Here is a 13,122-nt window from a genome sequence, read left to right as displayed (position 1 = left end):
GTCCGAGGGGCCTGGAATTACTGCGTGTGAGGTCCTGGGGGAATGCTGAGTTTGCACCCCCTGTGCACAGGCCTGCTCTGCTTACACCCCAAAGAGAGAGGTAGCCAGGAGGGGAGGCCCTGCCCACCCCGACGCCTGTCCCTGGAAGCCTTTTCCAGCAGGGGAGCCTCAGTCCTGCACCCAGATTCTCCTTCTCAGAAAACGACAGGTACCTGTCTAGAACCAGGGTTTCCGCCCTGACTGGTTATGTTGTGACATTAAAAAAGCAAACGTGCCCGGGCCCCACCTCAGGGATTGGGTCAGAATAAAGCTTCTGCTAAGCTCTGTAGGTGACTCTGCAGTGGCCAGGGCTGAGGCCCCCTGTCTGTAAGTCGGGGTCTCTTGGTTCGGGTTCCCTAGAAGCAGATTCTGAGACAAGGATTCAAGTGTGAGTAGATTGTGTGGGAGGCGACCCTGGAACCTGGACAGGGGAGTGAATGATGGGGCAGGGGCAAGAGGCAGGCAGCATGGGGGCGTCACACAGTAGGTGACCAGGGGCAGATGGAACTCTGGGAACTCTGGGCATCCCACCTTCAGGGAGGCAACGGGGTATGATCTGTTGCTCCAGGGCTGCTTCTGGCACATTGAGTCTCTGGCACTTCCGTCTTACCCAGTTTGTTCTAGCATTTTCCGTAACCGTAAAGCCAAAGTCTAAGGACAGAGAGTTGAAGGTGTGCTCAGTTACCTGCCTTTTAGCACCGACAGGTGGATGCAGAAGAATAGGGGTGAGGCACTAACGGGATCTGCCATAGACAGACCAGGACCCTTGCCACCACCCTGTCCCTAGCTCATGCTCTGAGGTAAGAGACAGGCCATAGCTATTCACATGAATTAACAGGCCTCACACTCATAATGATCCTCTGAAAAAAGGTGCTATTCATAGCCCAATTTATGGTTGGGGAAATGGAGGCACAGAAAGGTCATAACCATATCTCCACATAACATGATGTGGAGATCCATGATTTGTCTCCTACTGCGCACAGCACCACCAAGAGCAAGGAGGACCATTTATACTGAAATTTACTGCAGGAAAGAGGCTGACCAAGGGGAAAGTCTTGGGAAGGAACAGGAGGCTGGGCAAGCTGGCTACAAAGTATCTTTCACTGTTCTAGCTGGGCCCCCAGTGGCTGTGAAATGGCAGAGGGGGCTTGGAGCCTGGATCCAGAGAGCAAGGCCCAGAGGGTGTGTGGAGTACCCTCTCCCATCTTCCAAACTCCTGCTTGGCCTACCCTAGATGCGACCACACCCTCTGGGGAGACTCTCAGGGGAAGGCCTCTTCTTTGGTCTGAAAATATCAACCAGGTGTAAAACAACTCCCTGGGCTTTCATAACAGAGGGGCACAATCAGAAGGGCCATTTCATTCCTTAGCAAGATGTGGCTTTGGCCTTGACAGCCAGTGAATAAATTATTGCCCGAGTTTGTGGCAGATGGAGGCACCCAGGCGTGAGGGGTGATTTAGAGGCCCAGCAGAGACCCCTGCCCTCAAACATCTCCTTAGCCAGTCTGCTGTGATGGCCAAGTTTCCCACCACCATCCGTCACTCTTCCGCACCAAGGCAGGTCAGCATGTCCTTGTTCGATGCAAATTTGTTACCTAGCTGGAGTAACACATTAATCCGCCAACACCAATTTATCACCCGTTTTCACGTTGGCAGGGAGCGAGGCGATGAGATAATGGAACATGGGACAGGTGAATTTTGATGAAGAAGGAGCAGGAAAGCAGGAGGCATGAGTCACTGCTGGTGAGAAATGGCTCAGTGGGAGCTGGGAGAAGGGCAGGCCTGGCAGCAACTGGGCTGGGGGCCTGGCTGGTTGGATGGAACCCCGGGCGGGATGAGGGTAACCAGGGCTTTCTCCTCCATAAGCCAGGCTGCAGAATCGCTGAGCTGGGAGACCCTCAGAGATTTCCACACCTCCACTGTACAAGCACAGGAATGTTTCTCCGTGTGTGTGTGTGTGTGTGTGTGTGTGTGTGTGTGTGGCACCTAGCAGAGGTCTGGGCTTGGGCAGTGCTGTTCCAGCCCAAGAGCTTGCTTCAGATCTGTCCTGGATCTGTGGGCTCTCAGGAACGCCCACCTGCAACTGAAAACGCATCTCCAGAGTCACCGAGGGGAATGCTAAAAGACCCAGGCCTGCTGAATCTGAAGTTGCCAAGAGCCTTAGCTTCTGGTCACTGTCATTTTTTAGTGGTGACTCCTCAGATTTGTAGGCTTCACCACCTACTGGTTAGTGACGGATCGGAGGCCAGAACTCAGGCCCACTCCAGGAGACCCACTTGGGCTGCAGGCCTGAGGGCTCTCAGCTGAGCTTCTTATCAGGCCAGTAAGCCAAAGGGAGTTTCCGACGGGGAGCAGATGGGTGAGTGTTGTCAGAGTAAATCAGTGGGGGTGAAGGAGGCAGGTGCAGAAACTCCTGGGGGCCCTAAAGGCAGTGGCCCCAGAGAGGGCTCTGCTGCTCAGAGGAAGGGAAGGGGTCTTCTCTCCGCCCCCACCTCCTCCGCGCATTGCAGGAGCTAAAGTAGCTCTCGACTCCTGGGACTTGTGGCGCCCTGGGAAGCTGCACGGCCGGGAGAGAGGAGCAGGAGCCCCTCCCGTGGGTATCGCTGAGCGCTCGCCCCCGGCCCCGCCGCGTCCCCGCCCCAACAGCCCAGGGAGAGCGCGCAGCTGGGCCACCACCGCGAGGTGGCGCCGGCGCGCCGAGGAAGCGGGGAGGCCGCTTCTGGGCCTCCGCGACCGCCTCCTCCGAGGGAACAATGCGGCGCCTCCCGGCGTAGCGCTGCGCGGGGCCGAACGCCGGACACCCGAGCGCGGGCAGCCGACCGAACGAGGGGGCAGGCGGGCGGGCGCAGGGCGCCTTCTCCGAGAGCCATGGGCGCGGCGCGGCGCGGGGCCGGAGCTCGGGGCGATCCAGAGGCGCGAGGGACCGGGACGCGGGCCCGGGGCCGCTTCTAGCCGGCACCGAGGGCGCGGAGCCCGGGATGAGGGCGCTCGCCGAGGGGAACCCGTCTGCGCGCCGCAGCGCCGTCCCGCCCAGCGAGCGAGCCTGAGCAGGCAGACGCGCGGCCGGCGGTCTGGGGGCGCGCCGCCTCCCGGCCCCCAAAATGTGAAGCGGGGAGGGAGGAGACGCAGAGACCGCCGGGCCGGGCGCCCTTGCCGCCCTCCGGCAGCCGCGCCGCTCCTCCTCTGCGCGCAGAGGCCGCGCCACCCCACGGGCGGCGGCCCGAGCACTGAGGCCACCGAGTCCCGCGCCCCCTTCACGCTCCGACCGGACTTCGGCCCTCAGCGAGTTGGTGGCCCCGACGCGGCAGGAGCCGCGCCTAGGACTGTGCGTCTGGCCTCGCCCGCGGCTTCTCGCCCTGACAAGTTTGAACAATGATCACAGTCAACCCAGATGGGAAGATAATGGTCAGAAGATGCCTGGTCACTCTGAGACCCTTCCGGTAAAGTTCTCCCCTGGTTGGCGTAGCTGGGGGTCTTTTCCCCAGGGGATCGCATGGTGGCGGTAGGCGAGGTCGGCCCCTGCGAGGATGCAAGTTCCAGCCGCAAAGGAGGTTCACGCTTCGACCCTTGGTGATGGCCAGTGGGGCTGCGGGAACGCATGGAGTTGGGGCTCCGGGTGCGAGTGGGGAGGGTAATATAATTCTGAACCTGTCCCAAGTTGGTCAAGGTTGGGAAAGATTCGAGGTGCGGAGGTGAGAATGGGGTCAGAAAGCCCCGAGGTTGTGGCTCAGGGCGCCGGGCAGTGGCCCTAGCCAGCACGCCCCTTCCCTGCTCCTCGGGGTCTTTTCCTACCTCGCGGTGAGTCCCATCTGGTGGCGAAGTTAGTGCGCGGTGTGGGGCGGCTCCCCCTCTGTCCTGCCAGTGGGTCCCTAGGTCGGCCCGCCCACCCCTTCTGCTTAATCCGTCCCCACCCCACCCCCCACCCCCGCCTCCAGGACACTCCCCTTCTGACAGGGCGCTGGCCTGTCTCTGACCCAAGGGTTCCAGAGATTGGAGCAAGGCCACTCCTCAGCTGGGCATTCACCCTCAACCCCGGGTCAGCTGGCGGGCAGGTGCAGTGGGAGCATGCGTGAGTGACAGAGGCCAAGATGACAGGGGGCCACACACACCTTAGGTGGCCTGGTCCAGGCGGGGCTGGGGCTGTCCCTGGACTCACCTGGCTCTGCTACTCCCACTCCAAGTCCCCCTTGAGTCCACCAGGGCCAGGGTAGCTCTCCCCTTCCAGGGATCTGCGGAGTGGAACCGAAGCACAGGCTGGAGAGGGGGCGCTGGGCACTGGGTGCCCAGCAGGGCTGGAGTGTCTCTCTGCTCCCTAGTTGGACTGCAGAAGACGTGGAGGGAGTTCTGGGTCCCTGTGGGGGCGAGACTCAGGACAAGGCCACAGGTGGGGTGCAGGCCCAGGACAGAGACCTTGAGGGCAGGCGCTGGTGGTCAGAGGTGGCCGGGTTTGGTCTGCTGGAGGGACCAGGCTTGATCCCCTCCTTGCTCCTCCCCAACCTCAGTCCCCTCCCATCTCCCTCCCTGGTGCAGATGGGGCTGGAAGTGGGGAAAAGGTGGCCCTTCTGGTTCCTGGGTCCCAGCACGTCAGGCCGGTTGTGAGGGCTGAGAAGGAAGCCCAGGGGCAGCAACTGTCAGGCTGGTCAGGGAGGATGTGGGAGGACCCTAGAGTCTGGGTCTGAGAGTGCAATATTTGGAGGTGTCGGGAACCCCTATCCTAAGGTGCTCAAAGGAAGCAGGGCCCGAAGTAGTTGTCCCTGGAAAGGCCCTTACTCCTCCAGGAAACCTCCAAGTCCTTGGCCTGCCCAGGACTCTGAGAGGGTTCTCAGGGTCCCACCTGCTCTCTCACCCCGTGTGAGCCCCCTCCCTGCAGGCCGTGGGCAGCCCAGTTTCTACTGGACGTTTCCTGGGGCGTCTGGAGGCTGTGCGGGTTCCAGCACCACGGACAGTGCTCACGCCCCAGACCGCTCTATGCATCCTGCTCCTCCGCCTTCCGAATCTCATCTGAAGGCAGGAGTGGGGGTGCGGTTGCACGAGGGTACCTCCAAGTTGTGTAACTTCACCCTAGGCCTCTCTAGGCTGCCAGAGACCCACAGCACCAACGGAGTCTTCTTGTCCCCTGGGGATCAGGGGCAGGCCTCTGATTACATCACTCCAATTTATTCATCCCTAAGGGCCACCTGGGAATGCTGTTCCCATTGGTTTTCCTGGAGCTTTATTCCGTAGGTGCTCTTGCAGTGTCGCTTGAGTGCATATATAGATGGATGAAACCATTTTAACTTGAATTTACAAGAAATGGACCCCAGTGCTTTGGGGGACCTTGGACTCCAGGCTTGGGGAATGGCAGAGGGAGATGCAGGTGAAGCCTGGGGGCTTCAGGGTCTGGGTCAAAGGTGTAGACACCTTCCATGGATGTCTTTGGACACTGGCAGGCAGCCCAGGTCTCTAGCCCTAAATACACCTGTGACTGGGGAGAGGATGGAAGATGAGGGAAGAGGGACCAGGTCGAGGGAAGCTCTTCCTTGCCTCAGGCTAGGAGAACCGATAGTTGATTTCCCCTGGGATCTCCTGTGTATGACAGCCCTTCTTGGGCTCTTGCCCTGGGACCAGTCTGATTTCATCTGGGGCACTGCAGGGTCTGAGCCCCACCCTCAGACCTAGAGGAATTCAGTGAAGGTCCCCTCTGAGATGAGGGGACATGTCCCTTGTACATCTTGCCCCCTGAACTGCTTCTCCCCTCCTCCCTGTCAGAGATGGTCAGCCAGAGTTTTCTCCTTGGGGAAAGATCTGGGTCCTCTCTGTGTGCAGGGCCTGCCCCTGTCTGACTTAATCTCTAACAGCTTTCTTCAAATATGGGCTGGGAATTTTGTTGTGCTTTTTATTTTCTTCTGCAATTATGTGTTTTCTTTAATGGACCGAATTTTAATTAAATACTGCTCTGCCAGTTTCAAATAATGAAGATTAAAATGCATAAAGCAAGTCTTGCATAAAGATACAAACAAGCACCAGGTTTGGGGATAGGAAGTGGAGGCTGGGCAAGTGGAGGTCTCTGGCTTGACTTGTAGGGCTCGCCGTGGTCAGCCTGGTCACACACCGGATGGGATTCCTCGCCCTGACCAGGGGCAAGGGATGTCTCCTCTCAGCTCTGACTGTCTTCCTTGAGTCCTCTGATAGATTCAAGGTCCCAGAACATTGGCCATATCTGCCTGCCCCCAAGACTGTGCTGATGACTCAGTTCTCTTTGGGGCCCAGGACTGAGCACCGACGCAGCATGAACCTGGGACTGGGCTCCCGGGTGGGTTCTGCTGTCCTTCTGGATCACCCCAGTGCCTGGCACCTGGTGGATAATCCCTGATGATGTGCTGAAGGAATGAATGATGTCTCGTTTGGGCCAGCCCTCCCACACTGGTGTGACAGTACACATATCTGTATGACGCTCCATGCCCAGGTGTGAGTGTGCCCTGGCCAGTTAACGGTGAACTGCCTGCTGCAGAAGTGTGTGGGGGGGGGCACTGGGCACAGCAGGGGGGCATGTGGCCCTGCCTTGAGATCTTACTGTACGGTAGTGATGGGTGCACACGCCACCTCCTGAGAACACAGACGAGGAGCTTTGCAGAGAGCTCATGACTGATGGTGGCGGCCAGGCCTGTGTACACAAGGGCCCGGGTGATTGATGGGATCCAGGTGGGTCTCAGCTGGACTATTTACTTGCCCCTGGCTGGTGTCAGGCCCCCCTGTTCTGTCTGTCCCAGTGGTTCTCAAACGTTGGCATGCATCAGGATCACTGGGAGAACCTGTGAGACCAGATCGCCTGTCCTACCCCAGGGTCTGGGGCTTGGGACCCCAAAATGTGCACTTCTGAAAAGTCTCAGGCGATGTTGCTGCTGTAACTGGCCTGGGAATCACACCTGGAAGACAGAACAGGATCTGTCTTAAGGCTAGACCTTTCCAAGGTTTCTACCTAAACGTGCCTCCTGCGTCTCACCGGTTTCTCGTAGCCTACTCTCTGTCCTCGGTGGTGGCAGCCCTCTGGGCTCTGGAGCGCAGCCCGCCGCCCTCTCGCCCTTCCCTCAGTCTCTGGCTTGTTCCTTGTTTACTCATTCTTAAAACATTTATGTGCACTTCCTGGGTGGAGGCCGGGGCTGTCGCTGGCCTGCCCTGCTGACTGACCTGCCCTGTTTCTCCCCGCAGGCTTTTTGTCCTGGGCATCGGCTTCTTCACTCTGTGCTTTCTGATGACATCTCTGGGGGGCCAGTTCTCAGCCCGGCGCCCGGGGGACTCGCCCTTCACCATCCGTACAGAAGGTATTTTGGGGTCAGGGAAGTCAAGGATAAGTGCAGGTGCTTGTGAGTTGAAGGCAAGCCCCACAGGGCACTGCCTAGAGTCCTGTCCCAGACGTGCTGGCCGCCTTGCAGGGGATGTAAGAGGAGAGGGCCTGCTTGGCCGGTGTGATCTTGCACGATGCTTTGACTCTGGTCCTGCTGGTGCCCATGGATCCTCAGGCCAGGGTGAGGGCCTTCAAACCAGGGTCTCCCATGTGGCTTCTTTGGTTGGGGTGCTGGGGGACTCTGGTATGACACCTGCCTCTGAGACATGTGTGCTCTGGGCCTGTGGGCCAGGCTGTGGCCACCGTCTCATCTCTGAACTCTTGGGACATAGGCCTCTCCCAGTCCCTCACGGCTCCTTGCCCACATGATGCTCCAAGGCACGGAGTAGAGGTTCAGAGCAGACCTCGGGGACCAGCCAGGCCCAGGTTTGCATCTCCATCACCTCCTAGCTGTGGGTCCTTCCCCTTCACCCTACTCACTGGGCTGGTGGTGCTGGAGAACTGTACAGAGTCCTACCCAGTGTGCCACGGGGGTTCTTTAGGTCAAGGGTAGAAAGGGGAGCTTGGGGTGGCTGGAGACTGAGGCCAGTGGGGTTTCCGGGGCACGATGGCTGTGTGAGTCCCCTGTCCCTCCAGGGAAGGCTTTCTGCGAGGTGCCCCCTCCCCGCGCGGTGCTCAGCTGCCTGGCTCCCCAGTCCCAGTGATGAGTGTCGGCGTCCGCTGTCCTGTGCAGTGGGCGCTGAGTGGCACTTGTGGTACCATCTGTAGCTCACGACTGGATTCATTCACACGTGCTTCTTTAAACTTGCAAAAGCTCTCAGAAGGAATTTCACACCTATTAGTCACTCGGGCTCAGTGTGAGCTAATTGATCCCAGCCCGACTCTCCAGAGCCTCCGTGTTCTCCTTGCTTGCCAAGTACCCGTATGAGGGTCCCGAGCAGCATCTGGCATGCGGAGGGCTCCGCACGTGTGGTGGTGTTAAGTCTGAGAAGCCAGAGCTGCAGAGAAGGATGTTTAGGGAAGGGGTGCTCCAGTTGGGTGGTCTGCTACAAAGGGCATCAGGACCTGAACTTCCAGAAAGGTCTGGCGTCTGAGAGGCGGAGACAAGGGGCTGGGGGAGGAGGGGTTCGTGGCTGGGTTCTGGTTCTTCTATCCCCCACCCCCCGGGGGTGGGAGTCAAGGTGATTCCACCCCCCATGGCCCCTGCCCCCATGGCAGGGTGTGCCCAGTGGCCCAGAGCACAGGGTCCTGGTGGGGCCTTACTAGTAGGACAGGGTAGGGGTCTAGCTCAAGCCCCGAGTCTTTTTTTTTTTTTTTTTTTTGCGGTACTGGGGATCAAACTCAGGGCCTTGTGCTTGCGAGGCAAGCACTCTACCAGCTGAGCTATCTCCCCAGCCCAAGCCCCGAGTCTTGTTCCGTAGATGGGAGGAAACCGCATGCCACCTGTGTCACCCCTTTGCCAGGGCTGGTTCCCAAAGCACGCCCTGCAATGCCCACGTCCTCCCGCCACACCCCACCTGCCTCCAGGTACCACTCAGTTACTCCTGTCAGGTGGTTAACTCACTGATTGGGTTAAGGCTCTCCCAACCTGATCATTTCTCCTCTGAACCTTCCTGCACTGTCTCACACAGGAGCTTTTGGGGGTCACCTCACACCCAAACCATAACACCCAGGTTATCTGTTCATCTGGCCATGGTGGGGCCCGGGGCTGTTCTAGTTGGGCCTTGGGAATAGTGCTGCTGGGAACATTCTGGAGCTTGGCTGTGGTGCGCCTGCGAGTGTGGTGGCGTTCCTTCTCAGACCAAGTGTGTCCAGGTCCGAGCCTGTCCCCGCATCCGGTCTCCCTGGGACTCGAGTACCTGGAATACGGAACTAGATTCTGAGAGAAGGAGGAATGGACCAGCAGAGAGGCCTCAGAGCTGGGGAGAAAGGACCCTGATTCAGCTTATGTCCCCATTCCCACTGTCCCCCAATTTCTTTGACGTCCTCTCATCCAGCTAATTTGATTAGAGGGACGCATGGGCACAGGCCTGGGAAGCTGTGTTGACTGGGAGTTGAAAATACCGATCCCGAAGAGAAACCCCCTCAAACTACATCCCGCCCCGCGCGGCAGCCCCAGGGAAACCCGAGCAGATGCCAGAGCCCCACCCTGAGCCGCCGAGGAGGGAGTCAGGTGGGAGGGGTGGCTGGCAGGGGACTTGGCTGAACCCGGCCTGGAAGGAGCACTAGGAGTGGTGGGCCAGGGTCGGGGTGGTGGGCAATGCCGTCCTATGGGGGCCAAGCAGCCCCAGCATCGGAAGGAAGCCCACCAAGGCCCTGCTGTTTAGGGAAAAAAATAAATTCTTGCATCGGTCAATGATACAGTCTAAGCACAGCGGGGGAGCCATCTCTCCTTACCTGTCCAGCCAGCGAGGGAAGGTGGGCTTCCAGCGGCCACAGCACGGGGAAGGGTCAGGAGGAGGGCTTTTCCCATGGCAGGGGAGAGCCCAGCCCTGGTCCCTGGCCAGCAAGGTGGTCCCTGCAGAGGCTCTGCCTTCCCCTCTGGGCCAGTTCGCTTCATGATAAGGTGCGCTAATTTGGGGATAAAAATGTGACAGACACCTCATTCTGTATTCTGCACACTCAAAGTCTTAGAGATTCAGGAAAGAAGGGCTGAAGCGGAATTGTCACTGGCGAGGTCTAACTTCATTCCCTCTTGCTGCTGGGGGGCCTGGCTTGGGCCTTGGTGTGGGGGTGCTGATTTGGGCAGCTCTGCCTCCCTGCGCCCCTCTCCCTCCTCCCTGCCTCCTTCGAAGGAAGCCTTTGCTTCCCTCCCAAGAGGAAGTCACGTCTGGTGGGAGCTTGTGGGGCTCTCTCCTGCCCTCTGTTTTGTCTTGAAGAGGGAGCAGTCAGCATGTGTCCCCCGTGGCCTGGCCCTGCCAGACCACCCAGGCCCCAGCCAGGGCTTGACCCTGGGACGCTTCCAGCTCTGTGGGTGGCTCTGAGGCTCTTCCCTCAGAAGCTGCATGGGTGGGAACCAGGGCCCAGTGGGCTGAGGAAGAGCCTCTTCAGGCCTCCCAGGGCCTGGCCTGAGTCTGCCGCTGCCCAGGGCTGGGAGCTGTGGCCCCAGCTGGTTCCGGCAGTGGCACTGAGCAGTCAGCCAAATGTGTCATTTCTCCAGCTGTGCAAACACAGAGTCACAGCTCCCCGCTCGAGTGCCAGGGAGGCCGCTGCTCTCTGGCGAGCTGGGGCCTTGTTCAGGTTCAGGGAACCATCTGTGAAGGGTAGGGGTGGGGATGAGACAGGGAGGAGAGGGGAGAGAGCGTCTGGGGAGGAGGCCAGGCCTCGGCAGTAATAAAAATACCCCTGTCTATAAATGTGAGGCTCCATTTGTATCTCTCAGTGTCCCAGCTTTCCTTATTTATATGGAAATATGGAGGGAGCGCGTTAGTTCTGAGATGGATGGCTGGGGCCTCACAGTAAATACGTTTCAATTCAGCCCATGCCAAGAGCGGGGAAGTGGCTCGGGGGAGGATGTCAGCCTGCTCTGCTGACAGTCGGGGTCCAGTGGTGGCATGCCAGGAGGTGTCACTCAGGCAGGGCCAGCCTGGCTGGCCTGCTTCTCTCCTGGGCACCCATCTCCCGCCTTGTCCTTGAGTATGTCCTGTGCAGAAAGCAGGCTTGGAAACGTGTCTCAGAGCTCCTCAGGAGGGTAGGGGGCTGTCTCCCCAGGTCTCAGGGACTGCCTGAGCCCCTCAGCGTGTGCGGAAGCTGAGAGGCTGCCCCCGAGCCTCCAGTGCTGGGGAGGATCTTGCGGTCTTGTTCCAGGGTGCTGAGGGGCCTTGAGGAACTGGCCAGGACGGTTCAACTCCTTAATCAGGGCCCTAGTGAAGCCTGGGCGCAGTTACTTGCAAGTCTTTGGGGGTCACTCCTTCTTTGGTGTTTTTAAAGAACTGGCTCCGTCCTTACAGAAGGGCAGTCCACAACCCCAAGCACCTCCAGAGATTCCCGGGGGAGGGGCGGCCTGTATTTCCCTGGTCATCTCTCTCTCCGAGTTCTTGCTTCTGCTAAATTATCCATCTCAACGTCCCTCCTCCTGCCTCTTCTGCCTCCCCTGCACTAACCCAGTAGGAAGAGCCCCCGTTTCCCTTAAGATCCTTGACCAAGGGTCTGAGAGTATAGCCACCTGCATGGGGGCTGCAGGTATGATGGGGTGGGGGCTTCAGACCACTGTCCAGCACAGCAAGCAGATTCAGACTCCTGCATCGCAGCCAGGAAGAGGCCCCCACCCCTGCAGGGGACTCCCCCAGCCTTCTTAGCCCTGTGCCTGGTCGCTGTGCCACCTCCTTCCTCCCTCTCCAGGCCGTGCCAGGAAACTTAGTCTTCCTGCTCGAGTATGCAGAGTCATTTAGCTCTCTGTCTGCTCTGGGCATGTGACTCTGCTTTGGCCCACCCTGGGGTTTAGCAAAACAAAACAGAACTCTCCCTAAGAGGACTCTGCAGCCAGCTTTTTTGGGGACAGTTCTTTCCCATTACCCTGATGTCTAGAGACAGGGGAAGATGCAGGGGGTGCTAGAACCTCACAGCTCAGTGACTCCATCCCCCTCATTTTACATGAGGGGAAGCGAAGGCCAAGAGGAGGACAGTGTCCTGTCCCTGCCTGGTCAGTGCAGAGCAGGTCTGGAGTCGGGCTTGCTGACTCTCACTCAGGCCTGTCCCAGGCCACCTTGCTGCTACCCCAGCCTCTGCTGTGCTGCCAGCTCTTGGATCCCCACAGCTCTAGGACAGATCTTGCAGTTACTGGCCCCTGAGCTATTTTTCAGCATGGAAATGGGGCTGGGAGCTTGGGTGGGGCGTGAGGTCCCAGCAGGGGTGCAGGCAGTGAGGAGGACCAGAGGGGGCTTGGGCTGGGCTGGGAGAGGGACCAGCACAGAGGCAGGTTGGGGCAGGCCTGAGGCACTGCAGGGACACAGCACTACCCTGGAAGCCCAGTTGTGGGCTCCACACCTCTGGGGTGCCCCACGTGGCCCAAGTGCTCTGGCCTGGGTGTGCTGCTTCTGGTGTGTTCCAGCTGTGATCTTGCTTGCCTCTCCTCGTCCCTCCTTTGGGGGAGAGCAGCCATAGCCCAGGCTGTGAGCCACAGCCCCTCAGGGTACCCGGGGAGGCCAGGCAGGCCTCGCTCCACGGTGCCTATCAGGCAGGTATACCTGGAGCTCTGCAGGACCGTGGCCAGGTCTTCGTGTGTTTGAGCTGAATTGATGGTCACCTGCCTGTTCTGTCCCTCTGGGCTGAAGGTACTGGGTGAAAGCCAGGTGCTGAGTTAGGTGGAAGCTGGGGCAGGGGGCCCCCAAAAGCAGAGAGATTTGAGAGTGACCGGTGGTCACCTCTGTGAGCTAGAGTGGGCGCTGTCAGTGTCTTGTGTGATCGGTTAACTGATTGATTAGCTGAGGGAGTGGGTGGGTGGGAAGGGGCAGAGTGGTGGGAGAGACCCCAAGTTTGCTTTATGCAAGGCTGTCGTGAAAATTTCCCAGCCCAACTAATTCTTTAAAAAACTCCCATCGGTTTTCCAATCGGAGAGGGGAGTTGGAGGCCTTGGGCTGCTTCTTCTGCAGGAGAGGTTGGGCTGCAGATAGGGCCTGGGATTCTTGCTTTGAGTTGGGGACACTGAGGCCAAGGGAGGTATGATGACTTCACCTTGCAGGGTTTGGTGGCAGCGGCAGGCCAGAGCGACCCGGGAGCCTGCTGGGGTGTCCGGCTCTTTCTCTCCTGAGAAGGGGATGC

The 13,122-nt window shown here is 59.2% G+C and overlaps 1 protein-coding gene across 1 annotated transcript in view; it reads left to right on the top strand.

Annotated features, from left to right (window-relative positions):
• The first annotated feature begins 2,795 nt into the window (after positions 1 to 2,795).
• Mgat5b (alpha-1,6-mannosylglycoprotein 6-beta-N-acetylglucosaminyltransferase B) overlaps positions 2,796 to 13,122 on the top strand; it is a 54,452-nt gene continuing 44,125 nt past the window's right edge. The window contains 2 exon segments of the mRNA XM_047542801.1: positions 2,796 to 3,478; positions 7,227 to 7,339. Of these exon segments, the coding sequence (XP_047398757.1) occupies positions 3,411 to 3,478; positions 7,227 to 7,339 (181 nt within the window). The 5' untranslated portion in view covers positions 2,796 to 3,410.

This window comes from Sciurus carolinensis, chromosome 3 (assembly GCF_902686445.1).
Source record: "Sciurus carolinensis chromosome 3, mSciCar1.2, whole genome shotgun sequence".
Lineage (NCBI taxonomy): Eukaryota > Metazoa > Chordata > Mammalia > Rodentia > Sciuridae > Sciurus > Sciurus carolinensis.
Note: the sequence above shows the minus strand (reverse complement) of the source record. Positions and strands in the feature narration are given on the sequence as shown.